The sequence below is a fragment of the Pholcus phalangioides genome, unplaced genomic scaffold (assembly GCF_987345545.1).
Source record: "Pholcus phalangioides strain wild (caught in Gottingen) unplaced genomic scaffold, Ppha-v1.0 ptg000001l_1, whole genome shotgun sequence".
Classification (NCBI taxonomy): Eukaryota; Metazoa; Arthropoda; class Arachnida; order Araneae; family Pholcidae; genus Pholcus; species Pholcus phalangioides.
Window position 1 is genome coordinate 29,489,997 of NW_028301594.1, and position 13,048 is coordinate 29,503,044.

Here is a 13,048-nt window from a genome sequence, read left to right on the forward strand (position 1 = left end):
CAAAAACAAATAATTTATGTAAATAGATATTTTGAAATAACGCACGTCTCGCTTTGATTTAGATGCCGATAGTTTGTGAAAATATGTTTTAATCTGTGTGTAATTGTTGGTGGATTTCTCGTTATCCACTTTTCTGTGGAAATTTTCAAAACACAAACTGTGCATGTTTTTAACTGTTTATTTCTCCTTGACATTGTGAACTGAGCTGTCTTATTTCTAATGTTTACTTCTCATATGACTAGATATTCATTACTTTTCACATTTGGTTGATTGAGGTGTTTTCGTATTGATATTTTAACCATGGATCCTTCAAGATCATTCAGTAGTGGTGATTCATGGTAAATATGCCCATTTGATAATTCTCGCTTATCTAATGACCATTATCTCTATAACTTCCTAAAAAAGCGTTATTTTTTCTCCTTAAATTACAATCCGTTCAAGAAATGCTTGGAAATTCATTTTAAAAAGTGATTTTTCTTTAACTTTTTTGAGGTAGAAATCGTCTCTCCTAAAGGCGAGTAGTGAGCAGCGTTTCACGAAAGTGACTGCTTGAGACATTTTTAGGCGTTTTGTGAGAAAAAGGGTGAATACTGAATTATAGAAGAAATATATTTAGTCAGGACTTTGGCACATGGCCCACACATCCTGAAGGGGCCCGTCAGTGGGTCCCTCTATAGTGAATTTATAGTATGAAAAAAAATGAGAATTGTCCCACAAGCCCCACCCTTGTGGGGCCATGGAATTGGGTAAAAAGCTGGGGGTGCTCTATAACGTGGATATTATTTTAAGAAACTCTTAGTCCTTTCAAACCCAGCATACATAATTGTGGGGAACTGCTTTATCTCACTGTAGATATTTTTTTTCAACCTCTGAGAGTTCAGAGCCCAGACTTCAATGATAAACCAGCCACAATCCTTGAAGTCAGAGGTTTAACTCCCTAGGGTTAGAAGAAGAATATTTATAATGAGAGAAAACAGCCCTCAAGTTTGTGTGCAACGTGTCTGAAAGGGCTAGAATATGGATATCTCTTAAGGCAGTGCAGGCTGAACCCATGGCCCTCAGAGTCATCTGATGTAGCCTGTGACCTCAAACCAAAGTGGGACATTTACAGATCTCTTGTGTCCCGCAACACATTTACAGCCCCAAAGGAGAATATGCCAAAATCTTTGGCATACGTTGCACAACATCCAGTGTGCTACTGCAGAACAATCTGGAAAAACTTTAAGAAAAGTGCAGGAAACACTATTATAAGGATTTTTACTGCAGAACATTTCCAGTCAGCAGAGGGCTCGTTGCAGAACAATAATTCTGCTTTGGGGATTTACAGATCACTGAAGTGACCCGCTGCAGAGTCACACCCTGAAGCAGCATTGTTCTGCAACGAGCTCTCGAGTGACTGAAAATGTTCTGCAGTAAAAATTCTCATGCTAGTGTAGTGTTTTCTGTATTTTTCTTAAAATTCTTCCAGGTAGTTCTGCCTTTATTAGCATTGGTTGTTCTGTGACGTACGGCGCAGATTATTCTGCTTTGGGGGAGTCACAGATCACTCAAATGATCCTTGGCATATTTACAGATGATTTGAGTAATCCACAACAACATTTCACCTGAGTCAAGCAGCCCACGGCATATTTACAGGTCACTTAAGTGACCTGCGGTACAGTTTCAAATTACTTAAGTGGCCTGCAGCACATTTACAGATCATTCAAGCATATTTCTAGATCACTTGAGTAACCAGCAACACTGTTCCAGATCATCACTCAAGCAGCCCGCTGCAAAGTTTAAGATCACTTAAGTGGCCTGCAGAGCATTTACCAAACACTCAAGCAGCCCACAGCACAGAAACAGATTACTTAAGTGGCCCATAGCACAGAAACATCACTTAAGTGGCCCACCCTTGCAGGCCAATTCATTGGTTTGGAAACACCACGTTTCCAAACCAATGAATTGGCCTGCACTCTCCTAAAGGTTGAGCACCTTTAATTTAAGGTTTTTCAAGTAGATCCCTGATACTACTACTTCTCGACCGCACATGAACCTCCTACACCAATTCCTCTGCATGTAAAACTTTTCACCAGGCATGCAACTTTTGTAACTTTTCAACTGCTTGCAAGCCGCACGATCACATATCTACTCCAGCATAAGTTCGGCTGGTGCTGTCTCCACCTGGCTTTTAAAATGGACCATTAGTTGTTCTAAGAAGAAACTTATCTCTTACAGACATACATGTGCATACACTGATTTTTGTGGTGGTGTGAGGTCAAGCTACTTCAGATAATAGACGACTTTCTAATAGTTAGCCACACAAAGCATTTATTTATCACTCTTTAAGCTTCAAGAAATCAGTGAACTTCACCCCCTCCCTCCTGTTATATGTTAGGCTTTCCTTGTTATTGTGATAGTAATAAAAAAAGTTTATTATGGGAATTCAAAGATTGCTTCTCAGCTTAAAAAAAATAATTGAAATACTATTTCTTTCCCATTTTATGTCCGGGTTAACCGGAGATCCGAGTTAGAGGGGGTATGAGTTAACAGGGTTTTACTATATTTAGCAAAATTCATTAAAGATAATCTTCAGGAAAAGATAAAACAATTTTATTTTCTAATTAGATTTGAAAATATTCTCACAGGTTATCAAATTATGAAGCTTGCGATGCCTTAGGGAGTGAGATCATGCAAACCCTTGCTACTAGGAATCAGCAACAGAAGCATAGCAGAGGATACACTCAGGTAACAATTTCTATATTGTTTTCCACTTAATATTAATTTTACTTCTCTTTTATACATAAGTCTTTTAAGTGGGTGCATTTTTAAACAAATTCAAGAACAAATGTACAAATATAAATACTGCATCACTTTCCGACCCGAGCATTCATTTTTCGGAATTTTCAGAATGTTTTGCATTTTTGATACTTGAGAAATGCATTAAAAACATGAAGGTCTGCAATTTTTTTTTCAATTTTTTTTTGTGAAAAAATAATTTACTTCATTCAAATTTTTCAGCAAAAATGATGCAGAGTATATTCATTTTCACATACAATTTTTTCCAAAATTTTATTGCTAAATTTTATGTAGTAAATCACTTTTCTCCCAGAGGCACTTTCTCCTAGAAGGCATCTTAAAAAACCCCCTGAAAGTTCAACTTCAAGTGTTGTCCTCTGATGATAGCCCCCTGAAGTTCATATTCACCTAATTTCTAATTCAAAACTTATAGAATCCTTTAAGTCTGGGCTTAACTTCCTGAGGTCAAAAGAATAAATTTTGCAGTGAGAAAAGCAACCCACACATTTATAGCATCAGGGTCCGAAAGAGTTATATATACTATATATATGTATATATAGAGTAGACTGTCGATAATCTGGCCATGTCTATCTCGTCCAGTAATTCAGAGGTTTTTCAAGCTGATTTTAGCCCCTTCCTATGGGAGAGGAAAAATGTCACTGCATGCTTTTGTGCAAAAGTTTATATTATTAAAATGGGTTTTTTAAATTGACTTCCAGTAACCCAGCAATTTTATTAATTCTGCACGCCCTTGTCTGATATGCCAGACTAGTGAGAGTCTACCACATATACAGCAAAGTCACTATGCAATGAACTTTTTGATCTAAAGAAATTTGCATTAGAATAATATGCTCACACTTTTTTAAATTTACCCTATATATAAAATTTATTGCTTTACAACAAATTTTCTGTATTGTAAATTTTATGATGAATATGGAGATGGTCTGTGATTTAAAAGAGAAAAAAATTGGTCTGGTATAAATTTTGAAAAATTTTGATTTTTGATATTTTTGCGAATTCAAATTTTACATGCTGTTGATTGAAATATAAAAAAGGAATAAAAATCCAAATTTATCATAGAATTATCTCTTTATTAATTCTATAAAGAGAACACTTAGTGTATTTAAACGTGTATAAGAAATCCCTTTTGTGCCAGAAATTGGATCCCAAAAAGAGGGGGTTCCTTATTCACGGATAGTATTATAGATACATATTTTCCACCATTTTTCGAAATTTCAAACCTGAAAACTCAGGGTGTTCCTTATACACACTAAAATTTGGTACTTATGGGTTCAGTATCTGAAATTGTTTTTGAATGTATTTTATAGTGGAAATTGGTCGAAACTTTATGAGGGCATTGATATTGTGCTTAAATTAAACTCTACCTAAATGCTTGGCGATTTTGTCTAGTACAGAAGGTTTCAACTGTTGCTGTATGTGCATTTTCCAGGGATCTACAGCCGCTTGAGGAAATAAAATAACTTTAAAAAAAGGCCTACGGGGGGCTTCGCCATAGGAATTACATACTGAAAAGGACTCTGCGACTGTGAGTAAAAAAGGTGGTGAACCGCTAGTTTAGTAGTATTGTAATCTATATAAAATGTGGTTTTAATGAAAAAATATGGTAATTACCTTAAAATTGAAAGGGTTGCAATTTCATAAATAGCATGGGCTATTTGGTTATGTATGAGATAAAGGTAATGACATGAGGGAAATGGTTATGAGTTAATAACAAAGTATTCATTATTTTGCATTATTACAGGCAAATCTCAAAGCAAAGCAACTGATCAAAAAGTTTTCTGATGATAGAGAAAAGCTTATTGAGAAACTTTTCGCATCGCAAAGTGATTTGTATCCTTTCCATGATTCTATGTAGTTTGCATGTATGAGCTTACAGGAAAATGTATCTTGGGATCGCTAGATGATGTTTATCATATTTGTTTTGTTACACAGATGTGTTTCTTTGCATTTTTAACTGGGGCTTTTCCATTAACAGTAAAAGTATTTTTTTAAGGCTTGAATTTTCTTCAGTTTCAGTAGGGGTATCCAGCATGTCACATTCATGAATTTGATTACATTAAATCTGTGAATCAAAATTACTACTGTGAAATCTCTCTGAAATTCGGTCTTCTCTCATGATTCCTTTCTGAATTGGGTAAATTATAATTTTTCCAATTTAAACAAGTCTCCCTTTTATAAAAAGTACTAATCATCTAAGGGGCTATCTTTTGATTTTGCTCAAGAAAGGTTTCCATCTTGTAAAGTGTCTGTTTTGGACAGGTTTTACTGTAGGCCTATATTGAACATGTATTTTAAAAACATATTTTAATTTAAATTATGGTTATTTAATCACTCAATTAAATCAAATCCTTTGATTCATGGTTAAACTTTTAAATTCTTACAACAGTTCCAAAGTAGTGTTTTTCATTTTGAGTTAGTTTTATCTTTCTTTCACCGCATACCAACTCTGTCATATCGCCATAAAATTCTATCACATCCTCCTACTTGGCAGCCTTTTAGTGGTAATGAAAAACAGCATGCTGCCACACTAAGAAGGAATCAGCTCCAGGACCTGCTTCCTTCTTGACTTGGATATATATGACATTCTTCTACAGGACTGGAACTGGGGGGGGGGGGGACAACTTCTCTAGGTAGCAAAATTTAGGTGGGAACAAAGAGCACCATTATAAAATTATCAATTTCAAATTCGCTGGGACTGCAAAAATTCCAGTTACAGCCTCCTTTACTGCGCACCAACACCTGTCATATACCGCCATATGACAGTTCCAGTTAGAGCCTAGCATTCTGTGTTAGTTTTTTTTTCAGCTACCTGTTGTATCTACAGTAAATATTAGAACTTGGCTCTACATGATTTTTGTTTCAATCCAAAGAAGATTTTTTTGCACATGATAGGATATATAATTGAATTTATTAAAAAGAAAAATTGAGCTACACAGTGAAACCTCCCAACAACGGCCACTAATGAGACCAAGAAAATATGGCAGTTATTGGAAAGTTGCCATTGTTAAAGGGTTCAGTATTCCTAAAAAACTAAGATTTTTGATTGCACATAAAATTTAAACTATCCATAATGTAACTAATTGAAAGAAACTGTTTTGTAGCATGAAATTTATTTTGCATAAAAACCTTTAATTTGCGATCTGACACTTTTTTGCAGTTGATTTCATTCTGGATACAAAATGCAACTAGTTTTGGCCAAAAAAATGTGGCAATTTCATGAAGAAAAATGTGTAGTTCTGTGCTGTAAGTCCTTGTATCTATGGACATGCAGTTTTTAAGAGATCAAAATCGTCAGATACAATTAGTTATTTTATGTTGTTATCCCATGCAAAATGTTTGGTTGGTGCTTACCCGAGCACCCTTGGTTGAACAGCATAGAAACCTATGACTTCCTGGGATTTATATTTTCATCCTAATTTTCTGCTTTGTTCTTCTCTGAAACACATCTTCAGCACCCGCTAGCTCTGAACTCTGGGGTCTGTGAACTGCATTTTGAGAACCACTAATGTAAGGAAAAATCTATAGGTTTACTTATTTTATGTTTACATGGTTTAAGGAAGAAAAACTCCTGTTCAAATCTTGAGGGCTATTTTTCACATGATATGCAGTATATGCACTAATCCCCAGTGATAAACATGCACGTTCAGCCACAGGCATGCCTCTTCACTACACTACTCTATGCCTCAAGACAACAGCCTTCCACTTTACAAAGAGCCAGCTGAACATCTGCAAATACCTTGACTTAGTGTATCCTGAAGCGAAGTCATTAATGAAAATATTTCACCATGATTCTACTGATTTCTGTAACATAAGAAAACTTTCGAACTGATAAAAAAAGAAAGCAATGAAAAGAATCATCGTTTGAAATGTCAAGAAGATGCTAACGAAATGATAGACGGTGAGAAGATAAATTTCAAATTAAAAGTAAAGAAAAAAATAGCAAAAAAATATATGATTCCATTTCCTAGCACCAGGACAGAAATTTACTAACTTTGCAGTTTCTCAGATTGATCAGTCCTTGGCAAGCATTAGCCAAGATGTAGTCAAAAAGTTGTTTGAGTTCAAAAGGTAAAATTGTCTGTTTTCTGGAGTAGCACCCTGAAAATACCAGAGCTACAGCTCCCGGAACCTGAACCATAGCCACTCATGCCTGTTAGAAGATATACTAGAATAAGATATCAAGTACACCTGGACCGCGACCTCATACATCTGTTTAAAGAGGAAGAGCCAGAGTTGTCAAGAATTGATATGGTCCACGCTGGCTTACCTGAAGCTGATTACAGGTAGCAATTGTTGAGTCTGACGAATGTCTTTTGGACAGAATCAAACTATGCAGGGCAGCAGTTGGATCATTGGATCAACCCAGAATAGTAACAGATTGAATCAGTTACTATCAATCAATGAAAATCCCTGAAGAGAAGATGATAATATTTTCAAAGTACTTGATTTATAACTTTTATTTATTTACCTCCATCATTTTTAGATTATAAATTTTATACTTGTTTACTGGCGATGTGAATAATTTCACCTGCCCACGTATGTATATATATATATCTTGTTCAAGCTTCATAAATGGTTAGGTTCCCTGGAGGTACCTGAGTGCCCTGGGAAAATGTATTTATATCACTGAGTGTGACAGAGCCTGAATGTCTCTCGGTTCCTATCACTATCTATCATGATATGCATCATTTTTCCTTAATTTTCATGTCCAAAAGTGGCCATTATTTGGAAATCCTTGTCTAGAGGTTGACCTTAATATTAATGCAATAGGATGTGATGTGTTCTGTTTGAAGAAAATGTGACTATTCTGAAGTTATCATTGCTTAAAAGTGACCATTACGGGGGATTTCACTGTATCTCCTTTTTCATAGCAAACCCTTGGAATGTGCATATCTGATAATTATTGCATGTTTATGAGGTAGAATTTTTTTTTTTAAATCTGAATTCGTGTTAGCTATATCTTTAGCTTTACATAGATTAGAAGGTGAATTCGAAAGGAGGGAAAGAATGTTGGATCGTTTATGGACCAAGAAATTGCAAATTGACGAAATCTGTAATCCAAGAGATGAATCATCAGAAAGGTATTTCTTATTCTGATATTGACCTCAATTTCATTTGATCATGGAATTGTTGAAATTTTCATGAGTCTACATGGGTTTAAAACAAAATAATTTAAATGACCTTATTTCCACTAATTTAACTTGATCTATTCTTGATACATATGAATTTGAAAGTAATTCACCCATCTTTTTTTTATCTGTTACTTAAGGGTCAAAAATAGAAAAATGAAAACGTTTAGCTTTGCGTCCTAGTTATTTTCGGTTTATTTGTTTTAATTTCTGAAAAGTCACACAGACTCATTCAAATGACTTTATGATTATAGAAACAATGAGCTGTTTGCTGCAGGTCGCAGTTCGCAGCTAGTAGATATCTGGGGCGTAGCAGAAACTGATGAAACAAGAGATCTGAGCATTGATGAATTGAAACAAAGACAGTTGCAGACCATTGATGGTAACAATATATTTTTATTTCAACAATATGATTTATAATGTATGCTTTTAAAAGTTTTCAAATCATTCAAGAGACTAGCTTGTCTGCTGCTATCTATAATCTTCTCTTAGGAAAATAAAATTTATTTAAAAAAATATTTTCTCTTAAAGAATTATGTTTTTGTTATGAGAAATTCAATTCATTTTTTTATAGTCTGAGAACATTGATTGAAAAAATTAAAAAAAATTATCAATAGCATCAAAATTTTCTAATTAAATCCAATGTTATTTTACATAGGTTTAGATTTTAGTTAATAAATTATTACTTTTATTATATCTATAATTTTTATAGGAAAAATGAGTTGATACATTATCAAAAATTCTTAAAAAATATTATTAAATTTTCAGAACAAGACAGGGGCCTTGGTACATTGCATGATGTGATTGTGCGTCAAAAGAAAATGGCTCAGAATATTGGGCAAGAACTTGATCTTCATACTGGTAAGCATTCATTTCAATGAAATCATTAACTTGTCTTGGGGAAAAATTACTATGAAAAAGAAAAATGTTGGTTGATGTGCTTCAATCAGCATGAAATGGCTTTTTCATGGTTTTAAAATTGAGCAGTGAATTTATCGAAATTTGCAGTATTAAGGACAAATTTCATTTAATTTAGCTAATGCTTAAATTTTCATGAGCAACTAGATAACTAGAAACTACTCATGGCCATGGGGTTGCAATCGACTACTACTATTACTTCACTGTACATGTACCTCATACACTTTCCTCTGTAGAATTTCCAATGAATTGGCATATGCCAGAATGTGTGTTAAGTGTATTGTCCTAGTTACCATGTAATAAGATATATAGACACATATATGAATGAATTAAATAATTTTCTAAGGTCTGTGTGATACAAATACAAACACAGCAACAGGCAAAATGCCCAACGAGGTGGCTGAAAAAAGATGCCCAGAAAATATGGACGTTAAATATATATAACCAAAATGCAGCAATCCAATATGGAAGCATATACGTATCACGAAAAAAAACTTCATGTTTAAAGTTCACTGCGAAGTGCAAAAACGTGTGATTGAATTATAGTAAAATTTTAATTATTTCTTTACTTTTTATCGTAAACTAGATTGTTTATTGTGCTTTAAAAAATACTTAGCATAACTGGTTCATTGGTTTCAGAAATCATTGAGGATATAACAGACCATGCTGACAGAACAAGAGAACGTTTAATTAGAGAAACAAGGCATGTCACTATTGTAGATAGGACCAGCGACACTTGCTGTAAGTTTTGCGAATAGACTTATCAATTTTATGTAACGATAGTTAATAAGTGACCTGTTTTCTTAGTTTTTTTCATTGGTTTCTGCTATAGGCATTTATCTAAGTTTTGATTTTTAAAATGTGTGTGTGTGTGTGTAACATTTATAATATATATGCTATTTTCTATTGCCCATTTGTTTTCATTGTCTAAAAATCCTAGGTAATAATTTTTTGACAAATCCTAATATTTTTCATATGGATTCCTTGATATAATTTTCTTTAGCATGTATGGATAAAAAAAATTTCAGTCCAAAATTTATCCGCTCAGCGAACTGAAAATAGAGATTTCAGTATTTAACACACATTTGTTGACAGCATGCTGCGAAACCAATTGAAACATTGTTTGATGAAAATTGATTGAATATGAAAAATAGTGACAGTCTCTATCAGGGCCATAACTAAACTAGAGCACTGTCCCGAGCCGAATGGGGGCCCCATAAAATTTTACATTTGTTTTGCCTAATAATAAGCCTTTCAAGAAGGGGCCCCTAGGAAAAGTCTGCCAGAGGCCCCTGAGAGGGCACACTATGGTCTGGTCTCTATTCATTCAAAAACTTGAGTGATAAAAGAGAGTTGAAAACAGAGTATTAAGTTATTCACGAACATTACTGAAATGGTTTGCCATTTGATCTACCAGTTCGTGACGTGAACAAATTCTTTAGGCAAATCAAGAGCACCAGAAGTGTTTTAGACATGCGGGTGCTCAGCTTTAGCCTTACCTAGGAGATTTCTGTTGTGTAATCATGCTTATTTATGACTTTGGAACCTGATCACATTGCCATATGGCAATATTGACCATTGCCCTCACAAATGTTTGTAACTCTAGAATACTTTTAATTTAAGAAATAGTGCCCCATTAACTGACAATCTGTGCCCATCTGACAATATGCAAGCTAATAGTTTTCTCTCCCCTCATCAGATTGGTTATAATTTATCGAATATTTAGTCGCTTGAGTACAGAAATGCAAATTGGAGGGAGCTTGAGGGTTTGTTGCCCTGTGTACTAGACCAGAGTGGGTAGAAAATTCACCCTTAAACTACTTCAGCATTACATAGGTTATGAACAAGTAATAGGTCATATTTACTCAGACTGCTTGGTACCCACACACATACTTCCAATACAACTTAATCTGTAGTAAATTGGCCATAGCGATAGTCTGGAGTTGTGCACGATTTGAAAGAAAAAAGGCATTACATAGGGATGCTAAAATGTGTTTCCCTTTGTTCTGACCAAGTATCTACTATTACTTAACCATACATACACACCGGGAAATTTCTAATAAATTGGTAAATCCACGAACGTGTTGTGTGGCCCTAAGGTATCTGTGTTTTTATAGTTTTATGCTTATTTTATATCGTACTAGTGCTGCCACTTGTCTTCAATATTTTGAAGTGAAAATTACAAATGTCTTAATTTTCATGTTATGTAAATATTGTGCTGAAAGTCTTTTGTTTGTGAAAAGAACAGACTAACTAACTAACCAAGTATCTAGTCGTTGCCCGGTTTGAATACATTTCTGGAATCTGTTAAGAAATTTTATACATTTTACTGTTGTATGCTTTCAAGTCAATGATGTCATGAAACTTTTTTTCTAATTATGGTGAATCCATTAATCTATTTATTTTTTCATTGTAGTTTTTTTTTCTTTGCTGTCTCGCATTTGATTCCACTTGTTTTCTTCTTTTTCTAGGGTATTGGGTGGTGATATTGTTATTGTTCATTGCCATTGTTACTGTTTCTCTTGTGTAGCTCCTGATGTAAGTCAAGGTATATTTGTCCTCTGTCGCTAGTTTGAAATTAAGGCATTTTTTCTTTTCTTTTTTTTTGAGATGATGAATACATTTTTTTGTTATTGATCATTTATTTTCATTACAAAAAGATAAACATTATTTTTTCCCATTAAGTTGAATTCATCTAATACATGTTTTCATGTTACTCTTGTTTAACCGAAACTGCTCCCTTCATCTATAATTGGTGAGCATAGCAGCATGTTCATTTGTGATACAAAGGAGGAAAAAAAGGAGAATGTTTTTTTCTTTATATATGCATACAGAAATTCATAGTTCTAACTATTTGTGCAGCCAAAGGGTTGAATGAAGTTTTAATATATGTTTTTGTAAATATTTTATGCTGTGTGAGGCGAACTAATGTTTCAATTGTGAGATGTGTGTCACACATTTTCCAATCAAGTCCTAATCATTAGATTAATACTGTTGATGCTTGTTATAAAGACTGATTATTGTTTTTCATCTAATATTGGGACTATCCAAAAACTTCTTTTGGAGGGGGGAACCATTTTTTTCGAGGGGAGGGACCAAACTAATAGAACAAGAGACTCGAGCAATGTTCCATATATATAATTTTCAGACATTTCTGGGGGGAAGTTGCCCAATATTGCCCAATGACACCTACAAATACTATTCCATCCAATACAACATCCAAACTCAGCTCTGCTACGGCTCTTTTTTGTCAAAAAATTTACAAAATCTGTTGTTTTTTCATTTCAAAAAATTTGGTTTCATCTTGACCTTTGATATATTAGTTACATTAGTGTGTGCATGTAATTAATTATTACAATTTTATTGTTATTTTTTAATCTGATCCATTTTTATTGCAACTGCTTACATTATAACAAAATGAATAATATATCTATTTTTTTCTGCCCAAATATGAATTCTCTTTAGAAGAATTTTTTTTCAGACATTCGACATAATGACCTCCCAATATAATGTCTGTTTTCGGAAAAAAGGAGAGGGGTCGTTACAACAAACTTAAACTATATTTCTTAATTTCTCCTTCATATAATTAGCTTGGAGATTTAGAAAAGAAGTCTATTATTGATATGAAAAATTTCCAGTTAATGTTTACAAATTGTTTCTTTGTAATGCATGTTAAACCAAGTTTAATAAATTTATTTTTTTTGTGATTCTGAAATTATTGTAGCTGAGATAAGTCAAATTGAGTTATGACTATCTACTTGTAAATCTTGCAATAATTTTTGCATGATATTTTCATATTGTTGCTTGATAATTAAAAAATAATAATCTTTAATAGGTTTCATGAAAGTGATTTGAAAAAGGGATTCATGAATCGCTGAGGGCGTTTAGTGTTGAAGTTGAACTGTGTCACTAATGGTCTCTTCTTTTATTGTAAATACAGATAAAGAATATATATTTTCTCAAGTTCTTTTTTTTTATCTCTGATATGAAACATACTTGAAAATATTATGCTTACATGATATTTTATGGAAGAAAAGTTGCATCGATGTATCTGTTGTGTAAAGTAATTTTTATACAAAATATAATGTATAAATTTTAATAAAATTTCAGTATTTCTGTGGCAGTAATTTATTGGTAGTGTTACTGAATGAAAAATATCTGGATTACAATCAATTTTCATCAGCTGTCAGAGAATCAGCTTA

At 33.6% G+C, this 13,048-nt stretch overlaps 1 protein-coding gene across 3 annotated transcripts; it reads left to right on the forward strand.

The window, feature by feature from the left end:
* Positions 1-85: 85 nt before the first annotated feature.
* Syx8 (syntaxin 8) lies at positions 86-12,971 on the forward strand. Of its 3 annotated transcripts, none has more exons than XM_089234020.1 (9): positions 86-338; positions 2,628-2,727; positions 4,541-4,629; positions 7,776-7,880; positions 8,183-8,310; positions 8,697-8,789; positions 9,486-9,587; positions 11,318-11,394; positions 12,682-12,970. In XM_089234020.1, exons 1-8 carry the CDS (start codon positions 301-303, stop codon positions 11,374-11,376), a joined length of 714 nt encoding a protein of 237 aa, XP_089090146.1. In that variant the 5' UTR covers positions 86-300; the 3' UTR covers positions 11,377-11,394; positions 12,682-12,970. The 3 variants fall into 3 exon arrangements, with proteins under 3 accessions (XP_089090146.1, XP_089090138.1, XP_089090154.1); XM_089234012.1 differs by having other exon boundaries at positions 182-338; positions 11,318-11,384; XM_089234028.1 differs by lacking the exon at positions 11,318-11,394 and having other exon boundaries at positions 182-338; positions 12,682-12,971.
* Positions 12,972-13,048: the final 77 nt, after the last annotated feature.